General features: G+C 35.6%; 1 protein-coding gene across 3 annotated transcripts in view; it reads right to left on the bottom strand.

Annotated features, from left to right (window-relative positions):
• Positions 1 to 223: 223 nt before the first annotated feature.
• The window catches only part of LOC127964754 (Krueppel-like factor 12), a 49,326-nt gene continuing 30,915 nt past the window's right edge, over positions 224 to 18,634 (bottom strand). For all 3 annotated transcript variants that reach the window (XM_052565073.1, XM_052565072.1, XM_052565074.1), the window contains 3 exons: positions 14,957 to 15,092; positions 5,923 to 6,080; positions 224 to 5,509 (listed from right to left, as the gene is read on the bottom strand). In XM_052565073.1, the coding sequence (XP_052421033.1) occupies positions 5,328 to 5,509; positions 5,923 to 6,080; positions 14,957 to 15,092 (476 nt within the window). In that variant the 3' untranslated portion in view covers positions 224 to 5,327. The remainder of the gene's footprint in view (positions 5,510 to 5,922; positions 6,081 to 14,956; positions 15,093 to 18,634) is intronic.

The following is an 18,634-nucleotide window of genomic DNA, read 5'->3' as shown; positions in this document are numbered from 1 at the left end:
CTAAATCCTGTAAAGGATTAACTTCTTTATTAATATTTAATAAAAAAAAAACAATAATAAACACAATAAACTTTTGAGGTATAGTGTATTCCTAGAGCTGTCAATTATTATTTAATGTGGTACTTATTAGAACTAGCGTAATGTTTTGTTACTCAAATCCAAAATATGATAAAACCCATTAAAAATTCTCATGGGAATCCACGGGGCAAACAAAATACATGCGTTTATGTTCCATACAAAATGCAAGTTTATTAACTTCCATGCCTCCGATTAGATTATCAAACAAGTATAATGTGTAACCTCAATTTCAATTCACAGCTCAATCTTCTGAAAAAAAAGAAAGAAAATACAGAGAATAGCCAAAGCACAGAATATTTAGACAACTTCTGGAGAAGCAAAATAAAGCTGAAACACTTTCAACCTCTGAAACGACTGGGATGTGACAACCTCCAGCAGGATCCAATGGGAAGGGAATCCCTTGAAGTATAGCAGGGTAAAATATCACAACTTTACAGTAAAACCAAAAAAAGGGGGGAAAGCTCTGAATATATTTACAATACGCACACTATACATAAATACAAGAAAGATAATTACAGAATATCAGCAAAACAAGAAACAAAGGCCATTGAGTAAATACTTGATTCCAAAGAAAGTAAAGTAAATACATAAACTAAGGCAATATTTTACAGAGACTCAAGGGCGAAATGCTGTTCACGGAGGAATTATGCAGTACCACCAGTGTCTTAACATTCAGAATATTTCCTGCGATTTCCATAACTGGGGATGCATGAGAAGTTCACACGATTTTATAAAGTTAGAGGTAAACCAGAGTCCTGTTAATTAAACAAATGTGTCCTTAGGTGAGTAATACCATATAAATCTTATGCGGCTTCCATAGGAGACAGATAAAGAATGCTCAAGAAACACCAACCGGGATATTTACAGCTTCGAAATGGTTCATGAGGCTCAGTGCATTTCAAAGGAACAGATCTTTGTGTCATGTCTGGGTTATTAAACCAGGGAAACGGTGAAAATCTTAATACTATAGGCACTCATCATTATTGCATAACTTTGACCCTGTTTACCTTTACAAAATTATGCCACAAAAAACATAAGAATGCCAAAGGGGAGGGAAAGTAATGCAGAATTGAGTAAAAGAAATTAAATCTTACTGGTATCTTACCGGTTGCTCATCATGACTCTTGAATACTGTTTTGGAAATGCTCATTTCATTTGGGATGTTTTTGCTTTATTCACATTTTTAGAGTCAGTATAAAAACATTAAAATTGCTAAAAATGAGGCGGCAGCGCCTGAATACTGTAATGAGCTGAACATTTGATTTAATTGCTCATAAAAACTGCATGCAACTGCTATCGGTTTCACTTAAACCAGCCCTGCATGTGCATTCACAGGGACAGTTCAGCCCAAAATTGAAAATTCTGTCGCCATTTAGTTCCAAACCTGAATTTCTTTCTTTTGTAGAACACAACAGCACTTGTTTTGTGTTTCTCAGAAAAAGAAAAAAAAGTCGTATTGGTTTGGAGTGACATGAGGGTGAATAAACGCTGACAGATTTTGTTTTTGTTTTTTGGCTGAAATATCCCTTTAAGATGACAAGCCTTTTTTCTCTCAAACATTGAACGGTTGAATATTTTTTCTTTTATTTTAGCTGAATGAATGTCTCTGAAAAATCTGCAAATTACGTATAAAGATAATAATCCCTTGTATTAAAAAAAGCCCTGTTTTAATAGGTATTTACAGCCTGTAAAACGGAGCAATATCTTTTCACTTTCACATATATTACAACATCTTAAAAGTATTTTTTTTTTTTTTGTACAGAAAATAGTCATATGCAGATGAAGTGCCTCACATTACAGACACGCTTCAAAATACAGAATATGATTATATGATACATCGGCGATTAATGTCATGTCTATCTTAAAATAATTACTTCCATACTTCATAAAAACAAGGTGCTCATGTTATGTTCAAGCCCATATACAACAGGATACACACGTGTGTCCATAAATACATAGTGAGGAACATAAAACATGGTGCATCATAATACTTCAGAATAAACAAACACACAAACAATGTTAGAAATAGATTGGTTATCTCTAATGGACAAACGGTTACTAAGTAATGAATGTTTCTACTGATACGTTTCCTTTCACAGCATTTGACGTTTGTTTCCTTTTGCTGGTGACAAAAAGTCCCTACATGCCCCAGCCACTGTGACTGATTGTAGATTTAGTCAGCATGTTTGAACACCCCTGCAAGCACAGGCAGACCGTAAAGTCAATGCAAGTTCTAGTATATCTAATCATCTGAAAAGCGGTCACAAGGCTTTCTGTGGCCACTTGAAAGTGCATGTGGATCACAGGGACAGAAGACTTTGACAGCGCTCCTTTACAGTTTTTCTCAGTCGCTTTCTCAAATCAGAAATGAAATTCTAACTACTTGATCAACCAATGATATACCATTTCTCTGAAATAGCTCAAAGGTTCATCTCGTGAATCTTCAGTTGGGAAGCATGTAGACAGCAGCAACACAAAAGTTACAGATTCTGACAATGGACTTTCTTATTTTCATCTTCGTTGCCATATTTCTTTTTCCTTTTCTATATTACAATGACATTGTAATGTGTTTTTTTTTTTTTTTTTTTTGTCAGACCACTAGTAAAAGTGTAAGTGGGAATTCTATCCAGTCTCCTTCAATCAACATCCAACATAACGTGTAAATTTGTACTTTTGAAATAAATATCTACTGTCCAGTACTGTCTAAGTTACAGGTTTTTGCAGGTAATCCATTGTGTGGTGCTGTTTGTACGAATTGTTTTGAGAAATGCACATACTTTTTTGAAAATATTGAGGATGATTTGAGAAATGCACCAAAGCGACTGAGAAAAACTGTAAAAAACAAAAAACAAAAACAAACTGAACTTCGACATCTTAGTAAAAACCTCACATCACATCTTAATGTGAACGGCACAGCGTGGAACATGCAGAACAGTGAATTTATCTGGGTATAGTATGGAAATGAATTAGGTGTATTCACACAAGTACGGCATATTGCTTTTTCTTAGTGTAGTGTGTCTAGGTTTAAGTTAAGAAATCCCTCGTAGAATGCTATAACAACAAACAGACAGACAGAAATAGATAGATAGATAGATAGATAGATAGATAGATAGATAGATAGATAGATAGATAGATAGATAGATAGATAGATAGATAGATAGATAGATAGATAGATAGATAGATAGATAGATAGAGAAGCACTAAGAGAGCGTATCAGTGATCCCTTTGTAATCCAGCTCACTGGCTGCCCTCTACTGGTGACTTTGGAAATTGTTCAATTGCTGGGACGCTAGGATGATGCTAAGATATATGTGGGTGGATTTTTTTTTTTTATTGGTACTTTGGTAACACTTCAAGATAAAGTTGGATTCATTAACATTATTAATGCATTAGGTATCATGACCTAACCGTGAACAATACTTTAACAGCACTAATTTACCCGGGTTACTGTTAATTACTATACTGTACACCAACAGCATACTGTACATTTAAACATGTCAAGGGTTAACTAACATTAAGGGTTAACTTTATCATGAATAAAACTATACTATATTTATAATTTACCATTTACTTAGATTAAAAATGCTTGTACATTATAAAGTTTGGGGTCATATTTTTTTTCTTTCTCTTAATAATATATTTAATAATAAACTTTTTTTTTCAGAAAGGAGCCAATAAACTGATCAAATTTGACAGTTATTTATAATGTTACAAAAGATTTCTATTTCAAATCAATCACTTTCTAATCACTGAAGAATCCTGAAACAAACTGTATCATGATTTCCACAAATATAATATAATATAATATTAAGCACAACTTAATAGAAAATGTTTCTTGAGCACTAAAGGATCATGTGACTCTGTAGACTGGAATAAGAATAAATGCCATTTTATATTAATATATATGTATATTATATGTAAATATTATTTAAATTATAAAACACATTTTGAATTGTAATATTGATTCATAATTTTGATCTAATAAATGCAGCCCTGGTGAACATAAAAGACTTTTCAAAAACATTAAAATCCTTACTGACCCCAAACGTCTAAATGGCAATGTACATTGTTAGTTCAATGGTACCAAATGCATTAATTAACTGAAGTGTTATCAAAATAATAAGCAAATGGATACAGTGATGTTTGCAAAGTAGCTTCATAAATACAAAAGTGAAGAACAAACCATTGAACAGTGCTGTATACTGACCATAACTGACATCAGGCTCAAGAGCAATCTCACAAAAGGAGAAGAAAACAGAGGACATTCAAGAAATTTCCTCAGCATAATATCCTAGAAAGTTGTGAAAGACCACACCTCTGCCAGAAATCCACTATAAATAGGAGAGGTATCTGAATGATAGAAAACCAAGCGCACTGGCAGAAAGCCAAAGTTTTGACCATGTATATGGGTGAGGACCCTGTCAGCTCACCCCTGTGGGGGTCAGAATAAGTATATTGCTCTTTTGTCTCGAGTTACCTGTCTGAGTAGACCCTCATTATCCAGATTTACACATATTGTCCTAATTAGTGACTCAATGAGATGAAATTAAGACAAATGTGGAGAGTAGACAGCAGAAGCCCACCTATACTTTGTCTGTTAATCTAATTCAAATCAATTTAGTTTCGAGGAACAGAAGATATTATGACCCAAAATGAACATTTTGTTGTGTAAACTCAATCGCTGGTGTGTTAACATGTAAATGGCAACCTTGGAAACCTCTGGAATCACTGGCCCAAAGTCTTCATCATTAGAAGATCCTCATAATCCTTTCTCAGATACTTCTGGCTCTTGTTCCGCAAAAAGGTAAATGTAAAAAATTGTGCAAGCACACCAATTCACAGTCACGCTCCCCTTTTGCATCTGTCAGAACAACACATAAAGCCATTCCACTCTGCGTTTTTTTTTTACATTGTAGATGTTGAGTGAGAAGCAGCCATCTTTAAACAGACCACACGGATGATTAAGAAAGGAAAAATCAAAAAACAAACCGTTTGTCCGAGTGAAATAATCCTTTGACCAGACATGAGACAATCAACGTACTGGACTCCAAATGTTTCAGGACACCTCCCTTTCCTGAATTGACCCCGTTTAGCTCTGCAAATGTGGGGAAAGCATCTTACTCCTCCTTGGCTTGCTCTTTTATCCTCACTCTCAGGGGCAGGGATGGCCATTTCTGTGTCCAGCCCAGCTGAACACTTTTGGGGGAGATCCAGCTCTCCCGTGTGTGCGAGTGAGTGAGTGGGTGGCTTCAAACCAGCATGTGTCTGCGACGGTGCAGGGCCAGATGGTCTGAGCGGGAAAAGCTTCGGTCGCAGTCCCCGCACTTAAAGGGTTTGACCCCAGTGTGTTTACGGTAATGCCGTGTCAACTCGTCTGAGCGGGCGAACTTCCATGTGCAGCCGTCCCAGGTGCACTTGTATGGCTTCTCACCTGGTGGAGATGACGGACCATACTTTAGCAAAAATAAACACCACTGTCATTTTGGAAGTATTAAGGACATTTTTAAAAGACTGGATGAAGGAACCGTTAACCCATAAATGAAAAATTGGCTATTCGAATTATATTACATTCTAAATATTACAAATATGTCAAAAAATGTTCTTTTTTCTTCACAAGACATTAATTAATATATTTGAGTCATGGAGTCTCATTCTGAGGGTACCTATTCATTGCTGAGCAACATTTCTTTAAAGAAACAAATTTATCTGCATCTTGGATAACCTGGGTGTGTCAGCAAATTTTATTTTGGGGTGAACTGTTCCTTAAACCAGAAACAATACTCCAAATTCAAATAAAGTAATTGTAAAATAAGGTGTACAGAATATATTTGGGTGTTGACAAACCTGTGTGTGTCCTCCGGTGTGCCTTTAAATGGGAGCTCTTGGTATAAACTTTATTACACCCTGCAAAATCACACCTGTGGATGCGTCTTTTCTTGGAGTCTGGAGATTCAGAAGGCTGTGGCCGTCGAATGCTCTCAATACTGAATGGTGACATGGAACTGAGAGAGAGAGAGAGAGAGAGAGAGATTTATTCACCCTGTAGTATAGAGAATTACAATATTATCAACTGATCTTACTCAGCATCATAAGAAATTAACTGAGACAACAGCGTGTACATAAACTAGCTGCTGCCACCATGTGGTAACATTATATAAAATAACAACATTTTGAAGCAGTAGTTTAAGGGATAGTCCACCCAAAAGTGAAAATTGGATGTCTATCTGCGTACCCCCAGGGCAAGCAGATGAAGTCTATTACTCTAAAAAAGCAAGATAAAGCAAGAAGAAGAAGAAGAAGAAGCCTCCTCATGCGCCTGCTGCTGAGAACGCTCGAGAGTTCTAACAGTTTGCACTTTGTGTGAATCAGAGGTGTAAAAAAATAAAAATAAAATGATACAGATACTGTTCAGTGTCTTGCACAGACCGATCATTTTTTTGTCTTTACACAATGTATCGTCATGAGCCGCAGCATTTAATTTGGCTTTGTTTGTGTCTGTTTTAGCCATGATTCCCATTCACTTATATAATAAGAGAGATAGACTTCAACGGTTTGAGTTAAAAAGAACAAAGTCACCTACATCTTGGATGCCCTAGGGGTCAGCGGATAAACATAAAAAATACATTTTTAGGGGTGAATTATCCCTTTAAGACCTGGACTACATGTAACTCACAAAGTGGGTTAAAGGGATACTCCACCCCAAAATGAAAATTTTGTCATTAATCACTTACCCCCATGTCATTCCAAACCTGTAAAAACTATATCCGTCTTTAACACAATTTAAGATATTTTGGATGAAAACCGGGAGGCTTGTGGTTAGAACACTGATGGCTAAGACGAACAAAGCTTTTACGGGTTTAGAACAACATGGGGTAAGTGATTAATGACAAAAGTTTCATTTTGTAGTGGAATATGTAAGTGCTTTAGTGCTCTTAAGTTTCTTATGGTCGCCAAGACTGCATATATTTGATCAAAAATACAGTAATATGGTGAATTATGTATACAGTTTAAAATAATTGTTTTCTATTTTTAAACATTTAAAATGTAATGTATTCCAGTGATGGCAAATTGAATTTTCAGCAAGAATTATTAGAGTCTTCAGTGTCACATGATCCTTCAGAAATTATTCTAATATGCCGATGTGCTGCTCACAAATCATGTATTATGCAGTTTTGCTGCAAAATATTTTTGTAAAAATGTTGATACACAGTTTTATCAATTTAATGCATATTTGCTGAATAAAACTATATTAAAAAAAAAAAAACTGGTACTCTTACTGGCCACAAACTGTGTGTGTTTTATATATATTTATATATTAGCCTATGAGAGAAAAGTCAAAACTGACTTAACAGAAGAAGAAAAAAATTTTTTTTGGACTGCTTGCCTGTTGTCCATCATGTTCTACTCATTATGTATCACTAGATGGCGCTGTAGACCTCATGCATGTTGATGGTACACTGCAAACACTCTTAAGGCCAAAAACATGAAATTTTCTTTTCTTACAAAACAAGCCATAATTCTTACAGAGATGTGACATTTGTTACTTGTAAGTATGCTGTTAGCGAAATTCAAGGGAATGTCTTAACATGTTCATTCCAATTAATATTACACAATATTGTGTGATCAAATGAATAAAAATGTACAGTACTAACATGCTCTCTGTTATGATTGCTGTGAGAAAATGAATTATTGCCATTGCAGATGGTGGGCCTGCTTTCAGACTGTAAAGCTGGCTCTCATTGAGAAGATTTGTACATATCAACCAATGAGCTCACTGAACTGTTGGAGAAGAGCACAGAGCGATGTAAGTGTGAGGACATGCTATGTTTGAAAGCAAGACGGCATACAAGTCATTTTATTCCCTTTCTCCCATAGGTAGACACAGAGGAGAACCTAATTAAATTACAATGTCCACGCTCGCCTTCCCTTCTAAGGTAATAAGAGCTCTATGTCCCCTGCTCTGCTGATTAGCATGGGCTGGGCCTGGCAATAAAGGCCGGGGGGGCGGAGCCAGACAACCCCTCCAGTGAACTGGCTCCACCACACGCAGCCCACTTCCTGTTTCTCCCCTGCTCCTGGGTCACCTGTTGGTGTTGGTGTGCTGCCAAGCGAAGGCCTAGCGGAAATGAGCCAATGTGTCAGAAATGAGGCTGAAATCTCTCTCTCTCTCTCGTTGCTTCAAGCAAACACACGCAGAGAGCGAAAGAGACCCAGGAGGGGAGAAGTGAAATTGAGAAGAGGAGACAAAGAGAAGCTGAGAAAGAGGCAATGAGCCAAACAGGTTTTTTTCTCTCTCTCTCTCTCTCTCTCTCTCTCTCTCAGAGAAATTACAAGAGAAGAGAGAGAGAGTCGCAGAGAGTGTTTCTGTGAGAAAGCAAGTTGGTGGCAGATAAAAATGGTGGGGGCTGATGTTGGAAGGAGAGTTCGGAGGGAGTGAGGGAGCATGAAGGGAGTGACAGGATTTACAGTGGAAAGACTTTCAGCGACGAACTCTCACAGGATGTTTACAGTCTGATATATTTCAGAGGGGACGCCACTGACATAAATAGTGATACAGTAGTCTGACTCGTGGAAAATGACTTGAAAATACAGATTCACCTGACAGGTATAGATGGTTATTCTCCTTAATGAAATGGGGGATTCGTCTCAAATTATTATTTTTATTAAACCTTTATTTAACCAGGGAAATAATCACATTGAGATAAATATCTCATTTACAAATTATCATGTGCATATTCATTACACATCAACCAGTTTATCATTTGATTCAGTCAATAAAAGATTCTATCTAGCTAGCTAGCTAGCTAATCCAGCTAGCTAGCTGTAGTAATTAGCAAAAAAAAATACTATTTATTTAATAGTAAATACTATTTAGAAAAAATACATTTATACAAGATCATTACAGCTCTCAAACAGATGAGAGAAACTAATATATATCTATGTTTTTGAAAGAAGTCGCATATGCTCCCCAGGCTGCATTTTTTTTTTTTTTTTTATAAAAAATACAGTAAAAACATGTAAACTGAAATACTTTTTATTTATATATTATGAAACGTAATTCATTCCTGTGATACAATGATACATTTTGAACTTACTTCAGTCTTCAGTGTCACATAAACCTTTGGAAATTATTGTTATCAGCTGATTTGGTGCCCAACCATTTTTTTTATTATTATCAACTTAAAAAAAAAAAAAAAAAGAGTTGTGATGTTTTATATTTTTTAAGAAACTGATACATTTTTTACCAGGTTCTTTGATGCATGGAAAGTTGAAAAGACTCTACACTGTTATTTAGCTTACTTAATATAGGAAATATTTATTTCCAAAAGACCCCAATCTTTGGATCACATAAGTGTATGTGTATTAATTTATTTAACAATTGATCGATTTATTTTACTGGCTATTATTGGGATTGGGAATTAAAACTGAATACATGGGTTTTAGAAACTATTAACCAACTAATTAATAAAAAATTTGCCCATGTTTGATATCAATACCAGCTAATTCCATTATCAGTAGATCTATAATCAATAAACATCGGTCTCACACATCTCCTTCACAACACTATTGTCCACAGGCACCAGATACAGGTAACACTAGTCTGGTACTACGATGAGCCCCTGGTTAAACGGACTCTTATTTGCCGAGCTCAACCCTTCTCCTAGTACAAAGAGAACACTATGATACTTCAAATTCATATCCCTCTGGCACTTTTCTGACCTCTTTTACTTAATATTTTATATAAACCAAAGCCTTTTGGTGGGTCCCGCCACTGATCCAACCATGTCTGTTTTTACTCTTCGTCAAAAAGTAACTTATGCTTGTGCCGTCACCTGACACCTACTGAAGAACAGTGCGGAACTCTGCTGCTCAATGATGCCTAGACCTTTAAAACAGTTCTTGTGTGAACCCTGCATAACCCTGTCTCCTGGCTTTGTGTGGAGGGGGTGGGATGTATGAATTCTTCTGTATGTTGAAATGGTTCGGGAGCATTTTAATATCAGACTGAACTGAGCTCTTTTTGTATCTGAGGTCTTTTTGTATCTGCTCTCCCTTCAGAATGGCCAGTGAAGTAAGCTTATTGCTCAATGCTCAGAGTGTTCTCTGATATGCTCACCTAAACATTTGTCACAACTAGACCTTCATCTCGTCCAGACTGCAGAGAGAAATGACAGAAAAGGACCGAGAAGGCAGGAAGAGATTAGGTTAGATCACTGAAGGTCTACTCTAGGTGCTCTATAATATAAAATAATATAATACAAAATTATATATTAGAAATATAAAATGATATACAGTATAGAGAGAAAATAATATTACTATTATTTAAATAAGTACTACATAGTAAATTATTTATAATGTTTTATATAAAATATAAATAATATTAACTAATATTAAATACTATCTAATATTGAATACAAGTAATTAATATTATATATATATATATATATATATATATATATATATATATATATATATATATAAAATGTAATTTATGTAACCTAGCGCAATGCTCTACCAATTGAGCTACAGGAACACAACAATATATAAAACCTATTTTTATTTATGGGGATTCAACCCCTATTGTAGGAAAGAGTTATTTAAGAACAGTGCTATTAAGGGTTTTGTTGTTTTACATAGATATTATTTTAAATCAATGCAAAATGACAATGCAAAAAATAACATTATTTTGTATAGTATGTGTAATGCAATGTGTTTATACAGTTTAAGGTAAAAAAATTAAAAAAAAAACATAATTTTTCACATATTGTACATTATTGTTGTTCCTCTCTGCCCCGCCTTTCTGAAACATGTACATTTTTAAAAAAAAAAGCTCATCGTTTGATGATTGGCCAACTGTCCACTGTGTTGTGATTGGCTGAATACCTCAAGCGTGTGACAGAAATGTTACACCCCTTACCGTATTTGGAAACACACATCGTTTGTCCAAACATCAACCAATGTGGATGCATTTGTCACTGAAAATGCTCTCAGAGATGCAAAAGTTGGGCAATGACTTTTGGTCCGTTCATCTGTAACTGAAATCAGCAACTTAAAGCCAGATATCAGCACATAACAGCATCTGGCCTCTCGCTCAGAGTGTGGTGCTGTGTGATACAGGGCTTCTTTAGCTGCATGGATATTTAAATTAAGTGCAGAGCTGACAGTTCACTCTCTCCTAAATTGGCTTGTCTGGTGGTGAGGACGGTCTTATAGTGGAGACTGAGTCATTTTGGGTCGGCTGTGACTGGCCCCTGACAGGTCCATGAGCCGAGGGGGTTATTTTAGTCCCGCTGGGCCTCGCGGTGCCAGCCAAATCTGCAGCCACAAATTCGCCCCACAAGACAAGGCATCATTCCTACTGTTAGATGCTCCTGTCTCACTGTAGACTGCATTTCATTGCCTACCCTTTATAATTTTCTGGTTGGATTATTGTGCAAAAACACTGACCCAATTAAATGACAATATTCTTCATCAAACACTTCTTTGATGTGATAAATGCTTATTTGTTCTCATCCATTGAGTCCGCCGTGCTATCAGTGTTATTCTTGTGGCGACGCTGCCCACAATGTTATCTTATTTCACATGCTAGAATGAACACAGCTGCACACATGCCCTCTTTCTCCTTTTCTCTCTCTCTCTCTCTCTCTCTGTAAACAGCCAAAAGCAGCAGCTCTTCCAATAACACCATTCCTGTAAACCTGGTTAAACTGTGTTTTGGCATTCTGCTGCACTGGGGGGCAAAGTCCTAATACTGTCATTTACAGCACACTCGGAGCAAAGGGAAACATTTACACGGTGTCAGTGCGAAGCTTTGACATACGGAGGAATCCTGGAATACTTTCCAAACCATTTGCCTAAATAACAGGCAGACGTGCAGGGTGCTGGTAGGGGGGCTGGCTCATAGAAAACTCTTTGGGAGAAGTCCTAGGCTGTTTTTTACTGCCTGCAGGCCCGAGAGACTTCTGGTTTTGATCATGTCACTGTCTTTAATGGGATGACTACCTCATCTGAGTGAAGACTCATGCTGTTGTGTAATAGAGCCTGTATTACAAATAATGGCCAACAAAGAAATGCATTGCAGTTTGCAGAAGTCTTGTAATAGGTGGTCATTTTCAACTCTTCAATCAATTAAAAGGACAGTTTGCCCAAAAATGATAATTCTGTGATCATTTATTCACACTCTTGCCTTTTCAAATCTGTATGACTTTGTTTAACCTGTAGAACACAAAAGAAATGAAACTCAACCCTGATTGGACACCAATTGACTTTCACTTTATGGAGAAAAAATGGAAACCTGTTTCAAAATATCTTCTTTTGTATACCATAGAAGAAAAGAAGTCATACAGAGGTGAGTTTACAAACAGCAATGCAATTCCCAGCTTGGGGATCTTTTATGATCTGATAAATAAATATTTAAATATCTTCTAATTAAAACAATAAGGGTTCGTATGCAGTTTAGAAATATGGAAATTGATTTAAGTAATTTCCAGGAAAGGCATGGAAAAATGGCAATTGCAACACTGCTAATTTATTTGTACTCATTTTATTTAAAGAGTTTTCAATTATTTACTTCACACACTTGTTACTGTGATGTAATATTAGAGGTTTATGTAAAACAACATGATTTCCATTGGCTCACCTGTTCCTGTGCAGTTTTAAAAAGTATTTTACAAGGAATTTGCAGAGCTGGAAAAGTAGCTATGGAAAAAAAGAGAACAGCGGATGGAAAAATATTTGTGTTTCTATTATTTGCCCAATTCAGTGTTCTTAAACATAAAATTAATGATTTCTCAAAATAAATTTATCATACAAGTAGATAACTAGTTTTCATGACAAATGTTTATTGAACTGAACACGACTGAATTTATTCAAATGTGTGTGTGCCAAGGAAAAAAGCAAAAGATAAAGAAGCAAACATGTAGGCCTAGTAGAAAATGTATCTGAGCTGATTAAAAGCCTATTCCTGACAGAGAGCTGGTTTGGTTTTTATGATATACACAGAGAGGGAACAGCAAGCAGTGTTTGGTTTGCGATCTTTTCTTTCATAAAATTTAGACATTCATTCACTTCACACATTCATTATTGCGTAACTTTAGAGGTTTGTTTAAAATATCGCACTGATCCCCTGGCTCATCTGTTATCTAGCAAACACCAGACTGTTCGGTGTTATATTCGGGCAGAATTATTCTTTATCCGTTATCCGTTTTTGAAGGCATTATCCATGCCTTTCCGCATTAAGTATTCGGCTTTGTGCATACCCCTAGTCAGAAGTGTCATTAATGACGTCGAACAAGCAGTGGAGTGGTAACTTCTGTTAAATAATAATTTCAAGATAAAAATAAATGTCAAATTATTGCTGTAAATGACAAAAGGTAACTACTTTGATGACTACTTTGCTATTTTTGTTCTCCGTTAATTTGCTGTATTTTGCGGGTTTCCTTAAGCTCAGCAAACACTGTGAAATTTTGGCCATGATTTTGTTGTCTGAGATAAATTTTTTAAATCCTAAAAGATTCCTAAAATCCTAGGCTAAAATCCATAATTTTTGATTGCTGGTTTGATGTTCATTGGCAGCCGATTAATAGCCGTTGTCATCAAATTTGACCTCAGATGAGATTCTGACAGTGTCAGAACATTTGCTTCACAGTCCCCTACAACGAACGTCAAACTGTCTTCAATTTTCAAGACAAACCATGGTCAGAATTAATGCTAGAGATTCCTTCTAACCACCATAAAATCCAGTGCTCATGGAATTCCTATATGTTGCCTTTGTTGTAATAAACACAGGTTGCGTTGCTGTTTTCATGTGGGTGTGTAGTGCTGATTACACTTTTCTTCTAAAATACGCCAGTATTGCCATCATTCATATACTTTTCATGACCAACATTTTAGCCCCACATATAATGCAACTCACATTCACTGAAATGTGTATAGGTTGATAATATAAAACTCCAGACTAGATTTCTTGCACTTATCCGTTTTTAGCGCATCTTGACTGACGTACAGTCCGATGAATGACAACTGAGATCCCCACAGTGTCACATGAATATCATGTTCATATAGTCTGAAAATAAATAATCGTTAAGACTAATCAAATTTACTTTGAGGTCCCTTTTAGGTTCCCCAATAATTCACTTGAACTACAAGTCAAATAAAATTAGAATGAAATTAGAAAATTAGAATATGGAATGAAATATATAGATGGCACTACTTTTGTAGTAATATGTATGTAATTTTGTTTAAGTGCATGATCTATTTAAGTCTATATGTCTTGCTAACAAGAAACTATGATTTCTAAGCACAAGTCAAGAGCTATAGTTCCAACCACACAACTTTGGGATGCTGTTTGCATTTGTGAACTTGGAGGTATGGATTCATGAAAGACTAAATATATGCTGGTAAGGACAGAACTTGCAACCATAATTGCCTTACTTTGCTTTTGGGAAATGCGCCCCAAGTTGGGAACAACATGAAGCTGAATAAATGATGACAATCACCATTAACATAATTATAATTTCTTAACCAGAAGGCCTGCCCAACTAGGGCCCCAACATTATATATACTTAGTCATATTTACATAATCTCAATTAAAATGCTAAAAACACAAAAAATATAAATACACAACATTAAACTGGCATCATATTTTGAGGGGGGGGGGGGGTTTAGCCTTTTCGAAAACTGTCTTGAACAAAGGGAGGTTTAAACTCGAAAAGGTTGAGATCCAGTGCTTTAAAATCTTACTAAAAAGCAGAATCTTCAAACACACAATATGAATCTACATTATTAGCACTGCATCAACACACAGTTTTTTAGCTGAAGACAGTCAGTGTGCATAAGTTTTCCAGTGCATGCTGGTGTGTCTTTAGAGAATACTCACTCCTGGACTGCTCGTGCTATAGACAGCGCCGCCGATCCTGTTTCATTAACACTGTCCAAGGTCACATTTGGCAGGTCGTCATCATCACTGTCACTTTTGATTTGTCTTGGCGACAGGCCATTGGGGTCTGTTTGTGCTGCCATGGGGGGGACAACAGAGGAGGAGGTTAGTTACAAGACTGTAATATGTGTACCGCCCGAGACTATTCTCAGACCCATTCAGCAGCTCACAATATGCCACATGACACCGAGCAGAAATTAGCACAGCATTTCACGGTGTTTCTTCAACTTTTGGCACTTTAATGTCCCAAGGGTTGTTTTTTATTAAAATGAACAGATTTCTATTTTTTTTTTCCTGTTTATTATATTAAGGTCACATTAACTTTTGGTCACCATTATCATTCCTTCATTATTTATATCTGCTACTTTTTAAATGTCCAAAAATGTATTATGCCCAATAAAATGATTAATGCTCAATAAATCTTGTAATTTCCAACACAGAATGCTGTTAACGACAGTACAACAAGTTTATTTAATAAATGTCCACAGGGCCAAAAGTGAACAAATATAAAACTCAACAAATACAATATTAATATTATAAACTGAAAAAATATTAGCATTAACCAGGCACAATACAAAAAGTATTTCCAGCTACAATAATTAAGACAGTATATACATTTTTGTTTTTTGAAGTTTTATAGATTTTTTTTGTCTATTTTTTAATTTTTATTAGCTTTTTCTAGTTGTTTTATTTAATTTTAGTATTTCTGATTAAATGAAAATGAGAAATGTTTCTTTAACAAACACATTTAAAAAAAAAGTTTTTTTTTTTTTAAGTTTAAACTTTCATCTTACATATATATTTCAGCATATTTCAGCTTTCTTTCAATTATTTAAAATAATTATTGATAGTTTTAGTTAATACACTGATAACAACACTGGTGTGAAGTTACAGAATCTCAGACATGTATATATATTAGTGCTGTCAAACGATTAATCGTGATATATAAATATATAAAATATATTTTATTCAAAACATATTGTGTATGTCTGTCTGTCTGTATGTATACACATATATATATATATATATATATATATATATATATATATATATATATATATATATATATATATTGCACCTGGTTACAATGTAATACTAATACAACAGTTGTCTTTGTTTAATATCATACAATACATCTAAGGTGTGTTCTTGTTTGTGAGTTTGTCATCAAAGACAGGTTTTTAATGCAGACACACCTGTATATGTCAGTGTTTTAGACTGGCAATCACAAACATCCGTCTCTGATTACTGGATCTCATTCCCCACAGAACGAGAGCAGCATTCTCCATGACTGCAAGCTTTGTTCATATTATATGGGTTAGCCCAGCCTGCAGAGCTACGCTTCTAATTCGCTGCTCTCTCAGCAGTATGTCAGACCTGATCCTGGATCAGAGATGTCCATCCTGTCTCCCATTTGGCCTTGGGCAGTGTTTCCTGTGGGCATGTCACCAGCACAGGCGATCAGATGCCCGGAGAGCGTCTAAAGACAACAGAGCTATGCTGCCATCACCCTTTGTTTCCAGGATGTTTGACACAGTTATGCTGTCAATTTATGAATTTCTAAATGAATGACAGGAACACCTAAGATGTCAACTACATGGTCTCATAAGTAAACAGTTCTACTACACACAATGGACATCAGCAAACTAGACTACACACTATAGTTACAGTATAATAAATGTAAAAAAAAAAAAAAAAAATACAAACACATATATACACTATAATCGCTGAAAAATCATGTGATATTGAAAACTGGAGTGAAACTTGATGAAAATTTAGCTTAATCAAAAGAATAAATTAAATGTTAAAATATCTTAAAATAGAAAAAAGTTATTTTAAATTGTAATAATATTTTACACAATTACGGTTGTTACAGTGTTTAAAAGAAACATCAATGGTAAGATTAAAATACTTTATTATAGTATATATATATATATATATATATATATATATATATATATATATATATATATATATATATATATATATATATATATATATATATATATATATATATATATTATTTTTTTTTATTATTATTTATTTATTTATTTTAATCTTACCAACCCCAAACTTTTGAATGGTAATGTACATACATACATAGATCCAGCAATATGAGAAAATACCAACATTAAATTTTTGACGTGCAACCCATCACTGAGGAACATTACATTACAATAAACATCACATTAACTGGCCTAACTTTATACCTACTGCTTTTTACTGTTATTCTTTACCAAATTCAGCACAAAACTTATTTTATGCCTTTCCAAGGGTAGTTTAAGTATCCAGTTTAAAGAGCCACAAATGCTCAGCAAAACTGATGGAAGATGCCAATGAAAGATTAACTGGACGCATTACAAGAGCCTGGAGCTCTTCTCTCTCTTCCTCCATTCTGTCTACTCAGGCTAGACACAAATCAGTTATAGCATATGCTTTGCAACCTCTGTATATGAAGTAATGCAAAACCATTCACAACACTATATTCTACATTTCCTGCGTCAATGTGGTACTACATCAATGTTAAAACAGATTTTAAACAGGCCTAATACTTGTATATTGTTGATTACCCTGATTATTTTTAGTGCAATAAATGCTTTTTAGAACTTATAATTTGCATACTATTATTTAAATTGTATAATTTAGATTTTTTCTTTTCTTTTTTATATTTATTTGAATAACTTGTTTTACAGTACAGCACTTTTAATGTGCTATATACTTGAAATAAAATATGTTTGACTAATTGAATACACTCTATTATATTTGAACACTAAACTGCAACGGCGAATAATATGGTCAGTCTCTGCCTTTGTACACGCTGTCCACCATAATCCATTCAGTCTACCTACAGTACATAACTCGCCTGGATATTCCTTAAAAATGTCCATATAAAGGCAATGACAAAAGCGGAGTTCATAAGAGGTGGTGAAGCAAACCCCATGATTTCTTTCTCCTGTTGTTTCCAGCCATAGCCTGTTTCCATGGTAACTCAGCCGGAGACAGAGCTTTGGAGAAGGGCACAGCCCCTCCCCACCTCCCCCTGGCAACCTGTACACGAGTATGCGCAAGCAAGCGTAAGTGTGTGCCGCCCATTGTGTTTCCAGCTGTGACGTAAACATTTATTCATGAACATTTATGTGTAAATCGGTGCACTTCAGAACATAAGGTTCATACTCGTGTCTCAAAATAGCGGTAATGTTACCGTCAGTCACTATCATGTAAGCCTATCATCACTGACCCCGCCCAGGTCTGACCCCATTTCCTCTGTGCTGCTCCAGAGAACTCTGGGTGGAGTCCGTGTTGCTATGTGCCTGACTGCTCGCGGTGCCACCCATCTTCAATATCCGCCCCACCCCATTATGCAAAGCTTGTTTTTCCTCTCTTTCCTCCCCTGAAGCTGAGTGAGACACCCAGTATTTAAACCCTTCTTCTAGCAGGATGCCCAGCCCTGCCCAACCATTTGGGACAGACACCCTTCCCAGATAAACAAGAGGTTGAGCAACAAACAGCTCCCTTGTGCCCTCCACTCGGGCCAAACACCATTCGACAGCAACACCCAGAGCATCTTGGCTTAGTGCCAGAGTATTAAAACTCACCCTACAGGAAACCAACCCCAAA

Source organism: Carassius gibelio, chromosome B9, assembly GCF_023724105.1.
Source record: "Carassius gibelio isolate Cgi1373 ecotype wild population from Czech Republic chromosome B9, carGib1.2-hapl.c, whole genome shotgun sequence".
In the NCBI taxonomy this organism is placed as follows: domain Eukaryota; kingdom Metazoa; phylum Chordata; class Actinopteri; order Cypriniformes; family Cyprinidae; genus Carassius; species Carassius gibelio.
This window is presented reverse-complemented; position numbering and strand designations above follow the sequence as displayed.